The sequence below is a fragment of the Rhinatrema bivittatum genome, chromosome 6 (genome assembly GCF_901001135.1).
Source record: "Rhinatrema bivittatum chromosome 6, aRhiBiv1.1, whole genome shotgun sequence".
Lineage (NCBI taxonomy): Eukaryota > Metazoa > Chordata > Amphibia > Gymnophiona > Rhinatrematidae > Rhinatrema > Rhinatrema bivittatum.
In genome coordinates this window covers 99,871,773-99,889,726 of record NC_042620.1, presented here as the reverse complement: position 1 = coordinate 99,889,726, position 17,954 = coordinate 99,871,773, and the positions used below count along the sequence as shown (strand labels likewise).

The window sequence follows — 17,954 nt, the reverse complement described above, 5'->3', positions numbered from 1 at the left end:
GTCAGTGGACAAATGGCAACAGATGTATCAGCCCCCAAGGTCAACCCACCAATGTTTTTTGCTGCACACAGGTGGGACAGGAGTCCACAGAGGCCCAGACATCATTTTGCATCTGGGGCCACCAATAGAATTGTTGGAGCATGGCATGGTGTGGGCTCACCCAGGGTGACCTGCAATACAGGAATTGTGGGACCATTTTACACTTTTTAATGAAGCTTGCACGGAACGACCATCTTCCCTGGAGGGACAGACATGGTGGAGGAAAGAAGCATCCATGCCAGATCAATGATGCACCTCGGAGGCTCAGGAGTATCCTGGGGCAGGAATGAGTGTGAGAGAGCATCTGTTCTAGTATTCTTATCAGCAGGGTGATACCACAGCTTGAAGTTGAAGCGAGCAAAAACAAGGACCAGTGAGCTTGACAAGCATTTAGGAATTGAGCATGATGGAGATGTTACAATTTTTTGAGGTCCATGTAAATTGTTATTCTGGGTGTCCTCCAACCAGTGCTCCAATCCTCCAGTGCCAACTTGATTACCAGAAGCTCCCTGTCACCAATTCCGTAGTTGGTTCTGCCAGCAAGAACTTCCTTAAAAAGAAGGAACAGGGATGCAGGGTGCCTTTGGAGGAGTGTTGACTTAGGATGAACCCTACTCCCACAGAGGAGGCATCCACCTCGAGGATGAAGTGGCAGGTAGGATCTGGGTGATGTAGACAAAGTTCCCGTAAGAAAGCATCTTTCAATTCTTGGAAGGCTGCCACTGCTTCAGGTGGCCAGAGTTTGGCATTAGCTCCTTTTAGGGTGAGCACAGTGAGGGGCGCAGCAATCTTGGAGTAGTTGTTTATAAAGTGCCTTTAATAATTGGCAAAGCCCAGGAATCTCTGTAGATCTCACAATCCACTTGGCTGAGGCCAGTCTTGGATACTCTTAAGCTTGTCAGGGTTCATGTTAAAGACCTTACTGAAGACTATGTATCCGAAGAAGGGAAGAAAGGAAGGCTTTCCCTTTGAAATAGACATTTCTCTAGCTTGGTGATCTTAGTTGATGGTCTCAGAAACAATGGGGTACCTGAGAGACATCTCGGCAGTGAGACACTAGGTCCTTGGAAATGATCAAAATGTCGTTAAGGTACACTACAACACTCAGAGAGAAGGTCCCGAAAATTTTCATTCATTATGTTTAGGAACACAACCAAAGCATTACATAAGCCGAAGGGCATCACCAGGTATTCATAATGGCCATCCCTTGTGTTGAAGGCCATTTTCCATTCGTCGCCATGTTGGATATGGATTAAGTTGTAGGTACCTTGGAGACCTAATTTGGAAAAGATTTTTGCTCCCTGCAGACAATCAAACAATTCAGAGATTAAAGGTAAAGGATCACTATCCTTCCTGGTAATTGCATTTAGACCCTGATGGTCTATGTAGGGGTGGAGAAACTCATCCTTCTTACCTAAGAAGAAGAACCCTGTAACTGCCATGGAGTTGGAGTGAAATATGAACCCCTTGTCCAGATTTTCTTGAATGTACTCAGACACTGCTTTCATCGTCAGAAGGGACAAGGGGAAGACCCTTCCGCGGGGTGTATTGATGTTAGGTGGCAATTCAATGGTACAGTCATACTCCCTGTGAGGAGGTAAGGAGTCAGCCTTCTTCTTTGAAAAAAAGGCAGTGTACTCCGCGTACTGCAGAAGAAGGCCTGAAAGACGGCAGATGCCATGGGACAATGATGGGACTCCACATTTTCCAGACATGAACAATGGCAATTGGGGCCCCATTGGGAGAGCTGTAGGGAAGCCCTTTCAAACTGAGATGAATTCTGCTGGAACCAGGGTAACCCCAGGACCATGGGGTAGATGGTCTTATCTAAAATGTGAAAAGTCAAGTGCTCGACATGGAGAGAGCCGTATGAAGTTTCACTGGAACTGTGGTGTGGGTAATTCTACCTGATAATGGGTCCCCATGAATGGAGGAGAGAACCAGCCCAATTGGACATGAAAGAGTGGGTATCTGCAGGTGATCCACAAGGGCCTTCATGAGGAAGTTTCCTCCTGTTCTAGTGTCCACCAGGGCCAAGGTGGTAAAGTCCTGTTTGCCTACGGAGATGGTTCCCGGGAGAGTTAATGGCGGAGCCAGAGAGGTAAGGTCTAGTGTCAGTTCCCCACTATGATCTAGGCCCGAGAATTTACCGGCCTCACCGGACAGGGGACAATTTGGTGACCTTGCCCACCACAGTAGAAACAAAGCCCAGCCTGGTGATGTCAGAGGCACTCTTCAGGGATCAAGTGCCTTTTGCCCTAGTTGCATCAGCGTGGATCCCAGAGAAAGGGGTTGGCTCCGAAGAAGGGGATGAGCACCAGAGGTGGCTGCCACATGCATCCTAGAAGGTAGGATCTCCCGGCTAGATGGTGATTTAATTTGGCCAGTTAGGACAATGAGGGCCTCTAAAGGCTCTGGAAGTTCATGGGCTACCAACTCATCTTTGATGCAGGATGACAATCCTTCTAAAATGATGGGGCATAGACAGTCCTGTCCCCAGTTGAGTTCCATGTCTAGGGTCTGAAACTCGATGGCATAGTCTGAAAGAGATAGAGCCCCCTGATGGAGGTGGAGGAGATCTGAGCCAGAGGCCACCTGGTGACCAGGTTCATCGAACATGGTCTTGAAGTCAGCAATGAACATTTGGAGGTCCCGAAGGATCGGATCGGAGCAATCCCACAGGAGGCAAGCTCAGGCTAGGGCCTTGCCATCCAAAAGGGAGAGGATGTTTATTATCTTCACAGAATCGTCAGGAAACAGTGCTGGTTGAAGGGCAAAATGCATATAGCACTGGTTGATGAAACCCCGGAATTGTCTGAGCTCTGCAGTGAGGCATGGAGGAGCAGGCAGCGGAACAGTGAACTGTGGGGGTACTGCAGGAGTGGCAGATGCTGGCGTCAGAGGCGTCAGAATGCCTACAAAGCTTCAGAGTCTAGGCAGCCAATGAGAAGCTTCATGAAGAATGGCAGTATCTCGAGGAAACACTGTTGCTCCTGGATCTTCTGGGCTAAGCCTGGAATGGCCTGAAAAGCAGAGGCTTTCACCGGGTCCATGTCCTCGGCAATCTGTTGGCAAAGTGGATCCTTGGACTTAGGGGGAGTTGGTGCTACCTGTGGTGAGGAGCCTCACAGGTCCCCATTGTTGGCAGATGGAGCTGGTGGGAGCAGAGGCCCAACTGGAATTTCACCAATACCAGCCCATGTTCCCCTTAGGTTGAGCCCTTGGGTTCCGGGGCCAGTTGGTTTTAGGTGCAGGCCTCTGAGTCGGTGGAGATCCATGAAGAAGGAAGGTGTTGCAGACCAGCACGATAAAGAAGTGGCGAGAAGACAGGCCAGGTTCAGGCTTGTGGTCAGGGCAGATGGAGTTCAATCAAGGTCGTTGTCCAGGCAGGAGTCAGAGGCAGGCGGAGAAGAAGCAGAGTCATAGTCCAAGCCGAGGGCAATACAGAGGTCCAACCGAGGGGCACAAGTGTGGAGAGGAGGAAGGAAGACACAGGAAGGAACAGAGGACACCAAAGACTGGGAGAAGAAACGCTAAAGACTGACCACGGAGAAGATGAAGACAAGACTCAGGAGCACAGATGGGAACACAGGAACCAGGAGCGGGAACACAGGAACCAGGAACAGAAACAGCACAGTGGCAACTCACTCTACCAGGAGATAGTGGACCAATTGCCGAGGCATTGCAGAGACGTTTGGAGGAACTTTATATACAGGCCAAGGGGTGATGTCATCGGGAGTTGCCCTGTAGCTGTTTGCGACACTGGCCCTTTAAATGTGGTGCGCGTGCCTAGGAAGGCCTAAGAAGATGGCAGTGCAGAAGCAGGCCAGGACAGGCATGCAGTGGCAGTCATGTCAGGCCACAGGAGTGCGTCTGAGCAGCAACGCAGAGCGGAGGGCCGGGAGAACAGATGAATGCGGCGACCAGCCCCGATGAGAAGCAAAGGACCCGGGTCGGCGTCAGAAGTGAGGAAGAGTGTGGCATCCCTCGGCCTTGCTAGTGAGCCGTCAAATATGATATAACAGGTCCACAGATACCTCTATTAGTTCATCCAATCCTTTTCCAATTCGCCTAGATCCTATGGCACTTCACCCTGAATCCCCACAAGTTCTTCCAGGCCTTCCACCCAAAAAGAGCAGACAACAAACATTCTGATTTCACTTGTATGTGTCAATTAGCAGGTGTAAAAGTGTGCAAATAAGTTTTGTAATGTATATATATACAGTATATCTTACAAAATAACTACTAAGTGTATTTCTGAAGATCGCCCCAGAACACCCCTAAACTACCTTTTTTGTTCCTGGTAAAATGTATGAATTTAATTTTCAAATTTCTTTTTTGCATAAAAGTTTCATAAAAGTGCATAATGGGGAATTTTAAAAGCCCTGCACACACCAAAACCGGGAGATATGTGCACAAGTCGGGCCAGCACATGCCAAGCCATCCAAAGATGCGTGTATCTCCCACCGTGCGCACAATTAAAAAGTTTCAGAAAAGGGGCGGAGAATGGGCATGGTCTGGGTGGGGCATGGGTGTGTCAGGGCCTGGCCAAGAAATGTGCACATAAATACTTAAGCATCCTTGCATGCGCCGGGTTCCTCTGCCGTGTAAATTTACTTCTGCTTTGAATGGTGTGTAAGTTTTAAAACAAAAAAATTTTGGCAAGTCAGTGGGGTCGGGGCTAACAGGGGTGAAGGAAGACTATTAAATTAGGGGGGGTTGCAAGTCCTATCCCTAAACTGGGCGATCTGGGAAAGAATGGCAAATATCATCGGCGAGCATACCTTGAAAAATTCCCCCACTTACGAGGTAGATGTGGGATTTGCATGCACATGTATGTGCATCCACCTAATTTATAACATGTGCATATACACGTGTATGTTTTAAAATGGATGCAGGTTGATGAACGTGCGCACATGTGTGTTTAAAAGTTACCATCTTAAGTAGCATGTTCTTGTAGATATAATATTTTATAAACATTGAGGGGTACATTTTAAAAAACAGCGCGCGCATGTACTTTAAAAGATAACGGGCGGATTTTCAGAGCCCTGCTCGCCTAAATCCGCCCAAAACCGGGCGGATTTAGGCGAGCAGGGCCCTGCGCGCCGGTGAGCCTATTTTACATAGGCCTACCGGCGCGCGCAGAGCCCCAGGACTCGCGTAAGTCCCGGGGTTCTCCGAGGGGGGCGTGTCGGGGGCGGGCCCGGTCGTCGCGGTGTTTAGGGGGCGTGTCGGCAGTGTTTTGGGGGCGGGTACGTGGGCGTAGCTACGGCCCGGGGCGGTCCGGGGGCGTGGCCGCACCCTCCGTATCTGCCCCCAGGTCGCGTCCCGGCGCGCAACAGGCCCGCTGGCACGCGGGGATTTATTTCTCCCTCCGGGAGGCGTAAATCCCCGGAGAAAGTTAAGGGGGGGTGTAGACAGGGCCGGGCGGGTGGGTTAGGTAGAGGAAGGGAGGGGAAGGTGAGGGGAGGGCGTTAGAGGATTCCCTCCAAGGCCGCTCCGATTTCGGAGCGGCCTTGGAGGGAACGGGGGTAGGCTGCGCGGCTCGGCGCGCGCCGGCTATACAAAATCAATAGCCTTGCGCGCGCCAATCCAGGTTTTTAGCAGATACGCGCGGCTCCGCGCGTATCTACTAAAATCCAGCGTACTTTTGTTGGCGCCTGGAGCGCCAACAAAAGTACGCCTATTCGTGGTATTTGAAAATCTACCCCTATGCGCGTAATCACGTGTATCTTTTAAAATCCGGCGTCGGCACACGCAAGACCGCAAAATCGGCAGCCTTCGCGCGCCGAGCCGCACAGTCTGCCTCCGTTCCCTCCGAGGCCGCTCCGAAATCGATTTTGATGAAGATTCATCTTGATAGGTATTGAAACCAATTTCCCATGCAGGCAGTGGTTAAGATATCTAGATTGCATGTTTTAGATTTTGCGCAGATCAATCTACATAAGGGCCTGCTGCTATATAACTCAGATTATCTCCAATATTAAAGGGAATGGTGCCAGAGTTCCTTCTTCCATTATTTCCTGTATCCAGCAAGAGATTTGAATTTGTGTGAAAGTAAGAGATGTGGCTAAAAATTGAATCTATTGGCATTTGAATGAAACGATGTTAAGAATCTTTTCAAATCTGTTTTTAAAGCTTAGCAAGAAACAAACTCTGCATAAGAAGCTTGAGCCTATGCAGAGTATGACTGCATAGCTCAGTGAGAAGTAGAAGTGGATCTAGTATTAGGGATCCTGTTTAAGGACAGACAATCCCCTGAAGAAGCCAAAATTTGGTATAATAAGGGACCTTTGTTGGGACTGTGTTAATGACAAGAAAGTGGACCTGATATTTATTTGTTCTTTGGTTTGTATTAAAAATAAAAAAAGAGAACCCAATATTTAGACAGATGTTTTGGAAAAAGATTTTTTAAATGCTTAAAGGATAAAAAATGGAAAAATGAAAAATAATAAATAATAAAACTGAAAATTTCCAATAAAGATATTTGTGATATTATCAGGTTTTTTGCCAGCAAGGTTTATATTATATTATATTATATTATATTATATTTTATTTATTTATTTATTTATTTATTTATTTAAAGGGTTTTTTATATGCTGCGGCACGTTAGGAAACATCACCTCGGTTTACAATGAACATTAAATTAGCAACAAGCTTTACATTCAACAATTATATAAAGGTACATAACGGATAAAATTAAAACTATAAAATAATTAATTAATTAATATATGTTGCCTCTTGTAAATGGATTAATTATTGGACTGAGCTATCTTTTTTTTTTTTTTCTTATCCTCAAAACTATAGTGGATATATTTTCAGGTGTTTATAGCTGTGACAACCAGCCATCCCTGCTCGACAACACAATGATAAAATACTAGTTGTTTGGTTGAATACGTTTTCAGCTTTATTTGGCTATAAACACATTAACTAATATCCTGCATACCCAAACCATACTGATAACAAATTTGCTCATCCTCTAACTGCCCACTATGAAAACCTAGCAAGACAGTCATCTTCTTTTCAGGCCTCCTTTGTGGTTCCTAGCAAAGGTGCCTTATTAATCAAGTGACTGTATATCTGCTCTCTCTGTACACCCCCTTGTGACCTCTGTGCACGCTGCCTCACACTTGACTGGTAGTTCTGGCTCCCAGGGAAATGTGGCTTTCCAGTACAAGAAAGAGAACCTTCACAGGAGCTGACCCATCCCTCTGGAACTCATTACCCCTGGACATCAGACTTGCAGCTGACTTCCTCAACTTCATGAAAAAGCTTAAAACTTGGTTGTTCATTGATGCATTCAGATCATAATTCTTATCTCCACCAGTCAGAGCCCTCCCAACTGAGCCTCTTGGATCTTCACAACACCACCCTTCTAGCAACGACCTCATCCCCTAACTGATCATTCTCCTTGCTATTTAAACAAAAATTTACATTCCCTCTTTCAGTTCCCTCCGATGTGATTTGCAATCCTATCCTGTTTTTACTCTCATCCCTTAGGGGTAATGCCTAACTTTCACCAGAACCACCACTGACAAAGAAGCCCCAACCACCCCACCTTTCCATGTCATCCAGACTTGACCTATTACTCAATTGTCTGCCAACCAGTTTGATGCTTATCATGTTAAATATAAACATCCTGTTATGTCTAAAAATATGATTGTCTAGGATGCTGCTTGTGATTTAAAAATTGCTGTCCAGTATACTGTTTGTAGCACGCTCTGCCGGAAGAGCATGTAATATGTAAACAATAATGATGACGATGGTGTTTGAATTTATCTTATCTTTTATGTTTTCTTGTTTCCACTTATTGATAGCAGTGGGTATTCCAAGGAAGAATTTAGAGAGAGTTCATTGAATAGAAAAAAATGGGGTTTGCATTGGTTGACACAGGATAAGGATGAAAATAAAACAAGCCCATATAGCAGCAAAAAAAAAAAAAAAAAAAAAAAATCAATTTTTTTCCCATTTTATGTACACTTCTTCAACAGTTGAGAATACAATATTGGAGATATGGCATTAAAATGTAGTCCTGAATATCTTGTGGGAAGTTTTGATTTGAAATAGTCTGTTGCAGCTAAAATATTTGTTACACTTATCAGTGACTGGAGGTTAAGAAGAGACTCTATTGGGATGTGTACTGGAACCTAAAACAAATGTATATGTGACAGTAGCAGATAATGGCTAAGGGCAGTAGAGGGCATTGTTGTACACCGGGGATTAAATGTTTATGATGTCTGGCTTGGATGAGATGTTTTACAGTGACAGTCTGCCAAGATTCTTAGATGTGTAAGGGTAGAAATATCTAAACTTGAGCCATGAGTGCAAATGTATATATGTGTACGAGATTAAGGAAAGAGGAAGACCTTCCAGAGGAGGATTGCTAATCACAAAATACATATTAGGAGAAACAACAAATATAGAACTCAGCCACTAATATTAGAAAGCATTTTATTGTTTTTTAGTGCACTCACACAGCCAAAATGGACTTTGAACTATATATTTTTCTTCAGTTTTTCTGTAGTGAAGTAATTTTTACATTTGCTTAATTTATGAAAAAAACTTTAGCTTAAAAGAAAGCTGACTTTTCATCTTCTTAATAAACTTATTTTTTTCCATCACTTACTACAGATAACAAGGGCCTTCTCTAATTATCAAGATCTTCAAATCAATAAGAATATTCATTATGAAGACAAGAATTGTCTTTATATCATAAATTACATCATCCCAGTCTAATAAAATGTTACATTTTTAAAAACTGATTCGATATATGTTTTGCCTCATTTAGGATCTGGTGGGGTTCTACAGACATTACATGAAACTGCAGTATGGTTTTCCAATCCAAAATGCCCAGCCCCCAATCAAGAAGTATATTTAGATTTTGATGGTGACAATTTTCTGGATCACAAAATTTCAATGCAGGATCCTGATAAAAAGATCACAGTTGATCTGACTGAAAAAAACCGAGTCTGTCTCTACTTATAAGGAGAACTTGTAAACACAGAATGTAGCTTTTGTAGTAAACAGCTTATACATTTCTAAGGGATGGGACCTCAATTTACTGCTACCAAAATTTGAAGAATAATTATTGTCAATACTCTGATAAGATTTTTGTAAGAAGATTAAATGCTATATGCAAATTGCAGATTCACAAAGCAGATTATTTCATAACACATTGGTCTGCCCCTGTCACATGGTAGGAGGAATGGATGGCCGGCGCCATCTTGTGCTCCTACCATGTGACAGGGGCCGACCAATGGCACCGGTAGCCCCTGTGACATAGTAAGGGTAAAGGCTATCGACACCATTTTGAATACTGGCAGCCGACAGCCCAAGTGCAGGAGATCGCTCCGGACCCTCGCTGGACCACCTGGGACTTTTGGCGGGGGGGGGGGATCAGGAGGGTGGGGGGTTGTAGTTAATTAAATTTAAAAGGTTGGGATGAGGAATGGGGACAAAAAAGACATTGGCTGTAGTTAGTTTTTTGTTTTGTTTTTTTTTAATATTCGCTCCATAAGATGCACAGACATTTCCCCCCCACTTTTGGGGAAAAAAAAGTGCATCTTATGGAGCGAAAAATATGGTAAGTCCTAAAACAAAAAATACTTGGCTATTTAGTGGGGTTTTAAGGGTAGGGGCTAATAAAGTAAAAGGGAGGCTAATTAACTAGGGGGTTAGGAAGTCCTAACTTTTACCTGGATAACTTGGATTGAACTAGGGAAACTGGTAATTGCATTGGCGCGCGTGTTTACTAAAATCCCCCCATTTACATAGTAGGGGTAGCATTTGCATGCACATGCACGCATCTATATAAAATTGGGCGCACATTTACGCACGTACAGCCTATTTTATACCATGCGTGCATATATGCACGTATGTTACAAAATGGACCACCAGGGACCTTTGGCAAGTCTTGGAGGGGGTCAGGATGGTGGGGGGCTTTAGTTAATTAAATTTAAAGGGTTGGGATGGGGAATGGGAACAAAAAAAAATGTTATGCCCTACCCTAATTTGCTCCATAAGATGCACAGATGCCTGGGAACAGAGCCGGTTTAGCACACCATTTTTTTTTTTTTTTAATTTTCCCGCTCTGAATCCTAGGTGCGTCTTATGGAGCGAAAAACAAGGTACATACTATTCATAGCAGAAGTAAAGTTACGTGGTAAGGGACCCCGATACACTTGTGCACCTACTTATTTATGTGCTGGTTTCATTCATAAGTGCAATTGCAAGCGCCTTTTAAAATCTGCGCAGCATGCGCCAGCCTAACTTCTGCATGTATCTACAGATTTTGGCATGCGCCAGGCTTTTAAAATTCACCTCTAATTGTATTTGATAGCAATTCCAGAGGGCCATGTTGGGGATAGAGTAATGAAACAGAATATTGTACAGTATGATTTCTGGAGCTATTATAAAGCATCATATTTCATATTTCAGTAATGAATAGTAGACAACACCATGTTATTCATTTCTACTGCTATACATATGTATTACGTTTTGCTTGCTTCACCTACATGGATTCTTTCTCTGCATGCATTATATAAATTATTACATTTTATCTTACCCTCATTCCTTCAAATCGTGACAGGGCCCTTAGGGGTCTCAATGCTCTTAGCGTCCTAAGAGATTTAATGGCACCAAGTTCTGAGTAGCCCAAGGCATTAGCTATTAAGCTAACCAAAGAGACCTACACAAAAACAGAAAAGCAATAATTGTCCTTCTCGATTTCTCTGTGAATACATACAGTTGCATTGTATGTCATGGGCTTTTCAAGAAGAAAAATCAAGCTTGGATCTCTTTCTTCTGGAAATCTGATTATCATCTAGAAGAGACCATTTAAGAAAAACTGTAGTAGGGGAATCAAGTCATTGGAAACACTCTGATAAGCGTCACTCATTCATCCACATACTTAGGGCCTGATTCATTAACACAGAATGGGGGGAAAGCCTGAGTGAATCAGGCCCTTACTTTGGAGAGAACAGCTTTACAAAACAGGAACCTAAGAAAAGAGTGTTGAATACTAGCTAGTTACCAGTTTGGGTGTTGGAATTACCCTCCCGACATGCACCATCAAAGAGTGATCAGTTTTATAGAGATCTCCATGTTTTCCAGTGGCTCAGTTTTGCAAAGTTCCTGAACTGTACAAATGGCTGAATACACTGGTAGACAAAGTTTTTGTTTCCTTCAGGCTTTTAGATCTTTTGATGCTGATCACAGATATTACTTCGAAATTTGTACATCATTTAAGGTTTTTGAAAAACGGCCAATTTTGTGTTACAATAATTGTGAAATTTTAAAACATAATCTCGCGTTCATATATTTTCTTGCTGGACAGTAGTTTTTATGATTTTTAAAATTCATGTCATATTTTTGACGGCCATAAGCAACGTAACATGTAATAGAGTAACGTTTTTAAAAATACACCAAGAAACTCATGCCAGAACTTGCTCGAGCAAGCCCCAGCTTGGCTGTAAGATTCCAACTTGTTTCTTTGATGATGCAGCCTTATATAAGCTGCAGCAATGAGCAGTCTCCTATTCAATGTGGGCCAGATTTTTAAACTTATGCGCGGGCATAGATTTGTTTGTGCAACCTGGCACAAACAAATCTACGCCCGATTTTATAACATGCGCACGCAGCTGCGTACATGCTATAAAATCCAGGGTCGGCGCGCGCAAGGGGTGCACACTTGTGCACCTTGCGCGCGCTGAGCCCAAAGGGAGCCCCGATGGCTTTCCCCGTTCCCTCCAAGGCCGCTCTGAAATCGGAGCAGCCTTGGAGGGAAGTTTTTTTGCAATCCCCCCCACCTTCCCCTCCCTTCCCCTATCTAGCCCACCCCCCAGCCCTAACTAAATCCCCCCCTATCTTTTATTTCCGAAATTACGCCTGCCCAAGGCAGGCATAACTTGCGCACGCCGGCTCGCCATCCCCCGGCACAGGCCGCTGTGCCGGAGGACTCGGGACCACCCCCAAGACCACCCCCGAACCTCTCCATGCGCCCGGACCGCCCCGGACCCCTGGACCTGCCCCCGGACTGCCACCACGCCCCCGGACCCACACCTTTTTCGAAGCCCCGGGACATATGCGCGTTCTGGGGCTTGTGTGCCCTGGGGCAGTCAGGGGCAGCTTTTCGTGGGTTACACGTGTATCCCTTTGAAAATCTGCCCCTGTCTGTGTGAATGAGAGAATCATATTGCTAAAGCTGTTGAGTTTAAAGCTTGTGGATTTAATTTCATATACTTTATGAAATGTTGCGCCAATGTCGTAATAGAGGTGACACGTTTTGTTACATCTGTGGTGAGTTTACTCTGAAAGCACAAAAAAGGAGTAGGACTGCACTCATTAAGTAGGCATACGAGTTATACTTCGGGTGTAAAATTGGTAACCAGGACAGAGCATGGGCTTCTCATATATGTTGCGCATCTTGCGCCAGTAGTCTGTGAGCTTGGCTGAAAGGTGTGAGACCATCCATGCCATTTGCCATCCCAATGATATGGAGGGAACAGAAAGATCATATAACTGACTGTTACTTCTGCATGATGAATGTGTCAGGATACTCATCAAAGAACAGGAAGTTTATTGTGTACCCTAATCTTGCATCAACAATGAGACCAGTGCTGCATGATGGCAGTCTACCTGTTCCAAACCCGCCAGAGGTGTGGTCACTTGATGATGAGGATGAGGCGGTAGGCGATGATGGCGAGCCATCGCAGATGAAAGCTATCGCTGATCCTGACTTTGTGCCATCAATATCCAGCGATCCTCATTTAATATCTCAGTCGGAGCTAAACAATCTGGCCAGAGATTTGGCTTTATCGAAGTCAGGCGGAGCTGCTTGAGTCAAGACTGCAAGGATGGAATCTTTTGTCATCTGATACGAAAATTTCAGTATTTCGCAGCCGTCATGAAGATTTGACAAAATATTTCAACCAAATAGACAGTCTGACCTTTTGCTGTGACATCAATGGATTGTTTTGTGCTCTCGGATGTGACCACAACCCAACAGAATGGTGACTGTTTATTGATTCATCAATCTTAAGTTTGAGGGCTGTTTTGCTGCACAACGGCAATATCTACCCATCAATACCTGTCGGATATGCCGTTCATATGAAAGAAACATATGAGAACCTGCAGCTACTGCTGAACCACATTGAGTGCTTGAGGTATAACTGGAATTTGTGTGGTGATCTCAAGGTAGTTGCAATTCTACTGGTTCTGCAGCTTGGTAACACTGAGTATTATTGCTTCCTTTGTGAGTGGGACAGTCGAGCAAGAGATTCGCATTACGTCAGAAAAGCCTGGCCTCTCTGCAAGAAGTTGGTTCCAGGGCAGAAGAATGTTGCGCATGACCCATTGGTGGATCCAAGTAAGATATTTCTTCCACCTTTGCACATCAAACTTGGGCTGATGAAAAACTTTGTTAAGGAAATGAACAAGCAAAGTCACTCGACAGGGAAGCCCTCGAGGTTACCGCCATGACGTGGATAAAGACGTGGGGGGCGTGCGCATGCGCACCCTAGGAGGCCCTTAGGAGAAACATGGCGTGAGGCTTTGCCATAGCCATTCCGGGGACGCCAGAGAACACAGCTTGCAGACGCGGCGGTAGCCATCTTCCCAAGGCTAGCGGGGAGAGCAGAGAAAAAGGTGAGGCACAAGGGTCGAAGCCTTGTGAGACTGACAGATGCAACAGTACCCCTCTTCAAAAGGCCTCCTCCAGACCTCCTCCCTGGTCTAGGTTTCTGAGGATGCATTCTGTGGTATTGCTGAGGCATCTCTTTATCCATGATATTTGCCAAAGGTTCCCAAAAGTTTTCTTCAGGTCCATAACCCTCCTATGACAGGAGGTATTCCCATACTCTGCCTCTCTTTCTCACATCAAGGATAGCATCTACTTTGTATTTGATGTCTTCTTCTGCATCAATAGGTGTAGGTTTAGGTGTCTTGCTTGAGAACTCGCTAAAGACTAGCGACTTCAGTAGTGAGACATGAAACGCATTAGGAATCTTCAATGCTGGTGGAAGTTTCAGACTGTACGTAAGAGTACCTAGTCATAGGAGAATGGGAAAGGGTCCAACAAAGCGTGGAGAAAATGAGCTGATGTTAGCTTGAGTCTTAGATGTTTTGTAGACAGCAAGACTTTGTCACCAGGCTGGAATTCTGGAGCCTTGCAGTGATGAGAATCATAGCCTTTCTTTGGTCATTGTCCTGCTTTACAAAGCATCTCCTTGGTCTTAGTCCATAGTTGTTGGATATCTTTGGCAGTAGATTGAGATGCCGGGGATGACACTGAAAGTGGAAGTGGTAAGGGTGGTAATGGTAATTGTCCATAGACCACTTCAAATGGTGTTGATCCAGTTGAGGTTGCTGGATGAGAGTTGATGGCGAATTCAGCCCAGGGTGACAGTTCAGCCAAGTCATTTTGACGTGTACCCACATAGGCATGAATGAACTGCTTGAGTGTCCTATTCATTCTCTCCGTTTGCCCGTTAGACTGAGGATGGTATGCAGAGGTGAAGTCGAGAGAGAGATCAAACTTCTTGCACAATGCTTTCCAGAACTTAGCTGTGAGAAAGTCCGATACTTCACGCATATCCAGCATAGCTCTCTACTTCAATGGCAGGGGAGAAAGTCTGATACTTCACTTTCAATGCATATCCAGCATAACTCTCTGCTTCAACGGCAGGGGGAATGAAGAAAAGTGGATATATATACAGTCAACAACCAACAACGACTGAATTACATAGTCTGGGTAAACAAATAAGCATGGGTGTAGTTTGCTTATTGCAGCGGTTACTACCACTAACTAATTAAGCTAGATATTTCACTTAGATGCAGTTCCAACACTGCTCTCTACATTAATGATGGGGGTGGAAGGGAATAGAACCAAAAGGTTACTAAGAACCAAGAGAAACAGATAAGTATGAGAAAACAAAAAGTGCAAAGCTTGCTGGGCAGACTGGATGGGCTGTTTGGTCTTCTTCTGCCGTCATTTCTATGTTTCTATGAATTGGGTTCCTCTATCAGATATGATGTGATTTGGCATGTCCTGTAGGCGAAAGATGTGCGTGATGAAAAGCTTTGCAAGCTCCATGGCTGTGGGCAAGCCAGAGAGAGCCACAAAGTGAGCCATCTTCGAGAAATGATCCACTGTTACCAGATCGTGTTGTTACCTTCTGAGAGTGGTAAGTCTACCACAAAGTCTGTAGCTATGTGAGTCCAGGGCTCATCTGGCACTGGCAAGGGTTGGAGAAATCCCCAAGGACAACTGGGCAGCAGTTTCTGTCTGGCACAGTTGGAACAAGAAGCAACTTAGGAGAACAAGTCTTTCTTCATGGTGGACCACCAGTAATACTTCTGTAGTTTAACCAGAGTTCTTCGTTGACCAGGGTGTCCAGCCAGTTTAGAATTGTGAGCCCATGCTAGCAGCTTCTTCCTTAGGTTCTTGGGTATAACAGTCTTACCCACAGGTACTGGGTGAGTAGCTGACAAGATAACTCTTTTCGGGTCGATGATATGTTGGGGTTCATCAGGTATGGCCTCAAGAAATGAGTGAGATAGGGCATCTGCTCTGACGTTCTTATCTCCAGGGTGGTATTTCAGTACAAAGTCAAATCTGTTGAGGAACATCTCGCCTGCCTATGGTTTAGGCGCTGAGCATGGCAGAGGTACTCCAGATTTTTATGATCTGTAAAAACTGTGATCTGATGTTGTGCACGTTCAAGCCAGGGGCACCACTCCTCGAATGCCATCTTTATTGCCAGTAGTTCTTTATCCCCTATGCCATAGTTCTTCTCCACTGGCAAGAAGCGTTGGGAGAAAAAAGAACATGGGTGTAAGGTCTTAGAGTCACCGGACTGGCTTAGCATGGCCCCTACGCCTACATCTGAGGCATCAACCTCAACAATGAAGGGCCGAGTCGGATCCGGGTGTCGGAGGCATGTCTTGCTCGAGAAGGCATCTTTCAGTTTCTGGAATGCTGTTGCGCCTCCATTGACCAATTGGCGACATTGGCACCTTTCTTGGTCATTGCTGGAAGTGGAACAGTTAGTGAGGAGTAGTTCTTAATGAATGATCTGTAGTAATTGGTAAATCCTAGAAATCGCCTAAGTGCCTTTAGACCTGTGGGTTGTGTCCATTTCTGAATGCTCTCCAGCTTCTGTGGGTCCATCTGGAAACCTTGGTTGGAAAATATGTACCCTAAGAAAGGCACTGATTCCTCATGGAACTCGCATTTTGGCAACTTGGCGTATAGGCGGTTCTCACAGAGTCTTAGCAGCAGTCTTTTGACATCTTCCAGATGAGTGTTCATGTCCTGGGAAAATATCAAGATGTCATCCAAATATACAACGACACATTTCTAGAGTAGATCATGCAGAATGTCGTTCATCATGGTTTTGAAGACAGCCGGGGTGTTGCACAGGCCGAAGGGCATCACTAGATATTCAAAGTGCCTATCCCGGGTATTGAAGGCTGTCTTCCATTCATCGCCAGAGTGAATGCAAACTAGATTGTAGGCTCCCTTGAGATCAAGCTTGGAGAATATCTTGGCTCCCTGTAGTCTATCAAATAGCTCTGAGATGAGTGGTAAGGGATAGCAGTCTTTCACCGTGATCTCGTTTAGACCTCTGGAGTCAATGCATGGACGCAATGTTCCATCCTTCTTCCCCACAAAGAAGAAGTCTGCGCTGGCAGGAGACTTGGAGGGTCTTATGAAGCCTTTCTGAAGATTCTTCTGGATATATTCAAACATAGCTTTATTTTCTACCATGGAGAGAGGGTAAACCCTGCCTTTGGGTGGTTCAGTGTTAGGCTTCAAATTGATGGCGCAGTTGTAGGATCTGTGTGGAGGGAGTATGTCTGCAGCTTTTTTGGAAAATACATCTTGAAAAGATGCATACTGAGGCGGCAACCCAGGCATCAATGGGGTAGTTGGCATGCAAGGTATAGGAGAGACCTCCATCAGACATTTACCATGGTAATCTGGACCCCCAACATGAAAGTTCCAGAGTGGCCCAATTGAATTGAGGCATATGCTGCTGCAGCCATGGAAACCCCAGTATTATAGGGTGCATGGCCTTCTCTAGTACAAAGAAGGAAATAGTCTCTGAATGGAGAGCACTGGTCCGTAAACTCATGGGTTCGGTGAGCTGGGTTACTTCGCCTGGTAAGGGCTCCCCGTGAATTGAAGATAGGAGTAGTGGAGTCGTCATGGCGGTGGTGGGGATCTGCAAATGCTCCACTAATAGTTTCAAAATAAAGTTACCTCCTGCCCCTGAGTCCACTAGGGCAAAAGGATACAGGAAGAGAGAGTGGCGGAGAGGGTGCAGTAAGACCTAAGAAGAGTCCTCCCACAGGACTTAGGTCTGCCAGTTTCCCGGACATATAGGGCATGTTTGTACAGCATGGCCAGCTTGTCCACAATACATACATAGGCCCAACCTCTTCCGCGTTCTTCTCTCTTTTGACGTCAGGTGACTGAGGCCTAATTGCATTGGTTCTTCTTTGCCAGCAACTGGACCCGAGGAAACAGGCCTGGGTGTAGTCTTAACTCGAATTTCACCCGGAAGGGGTCTTCTGGGAGTCTTGGTCTCTTGAACCTTGTCACGAAGTCAGTGATCAATCCTTGTTGCCAACTTCACCAGTTTAGCCAAGGTCTCAGGCATCTTGCGAGCTGCCAGCTCGTCCTTCAAACGAGAGTTCAATCCCTCAAAGAAGAGTGTCCTCAGGCAATTAGGGTCCCAATGTAATTCAGATGCCAGTGTCTTAAATTCTATGGCGAAGTCTGATAAAGGTTTACTACCTTGCTTCAGGTGAACCAACGAAGATCCTGCAGTAGTATGCCGGCCAGAGTCATCAAAAACTGATCTGAACAGTTCAAGAAACTCGGCAAGAGCATGTAGGATAGGATCATCACG

General features: G+C 45.1%; 1 protein-coding gene across 1 annotated transcript in view; it reads right to left on the bottom strand.

The window, feature by feature from the left end:
• The window catches only part of LOC115093624 (sodium channel protein type 2 subunit alpha-like), a 279,971-nt gene that overhangs the window by 44,121 nt on the left and 217,896 nt on the right, over positions 1-17,954 (bottom strand). Inside the window, exon 21 of the mRNA XM_029605640.1 lies at positions 10,604-10,726. Within this exon, the coding sequence (XP_029461500.1) occupies positions 10,604-10,726 (123 nt within the window). The remainder of the gene's footprint in view (positions 1-10,603; positions 10,727-17,954) is intronic.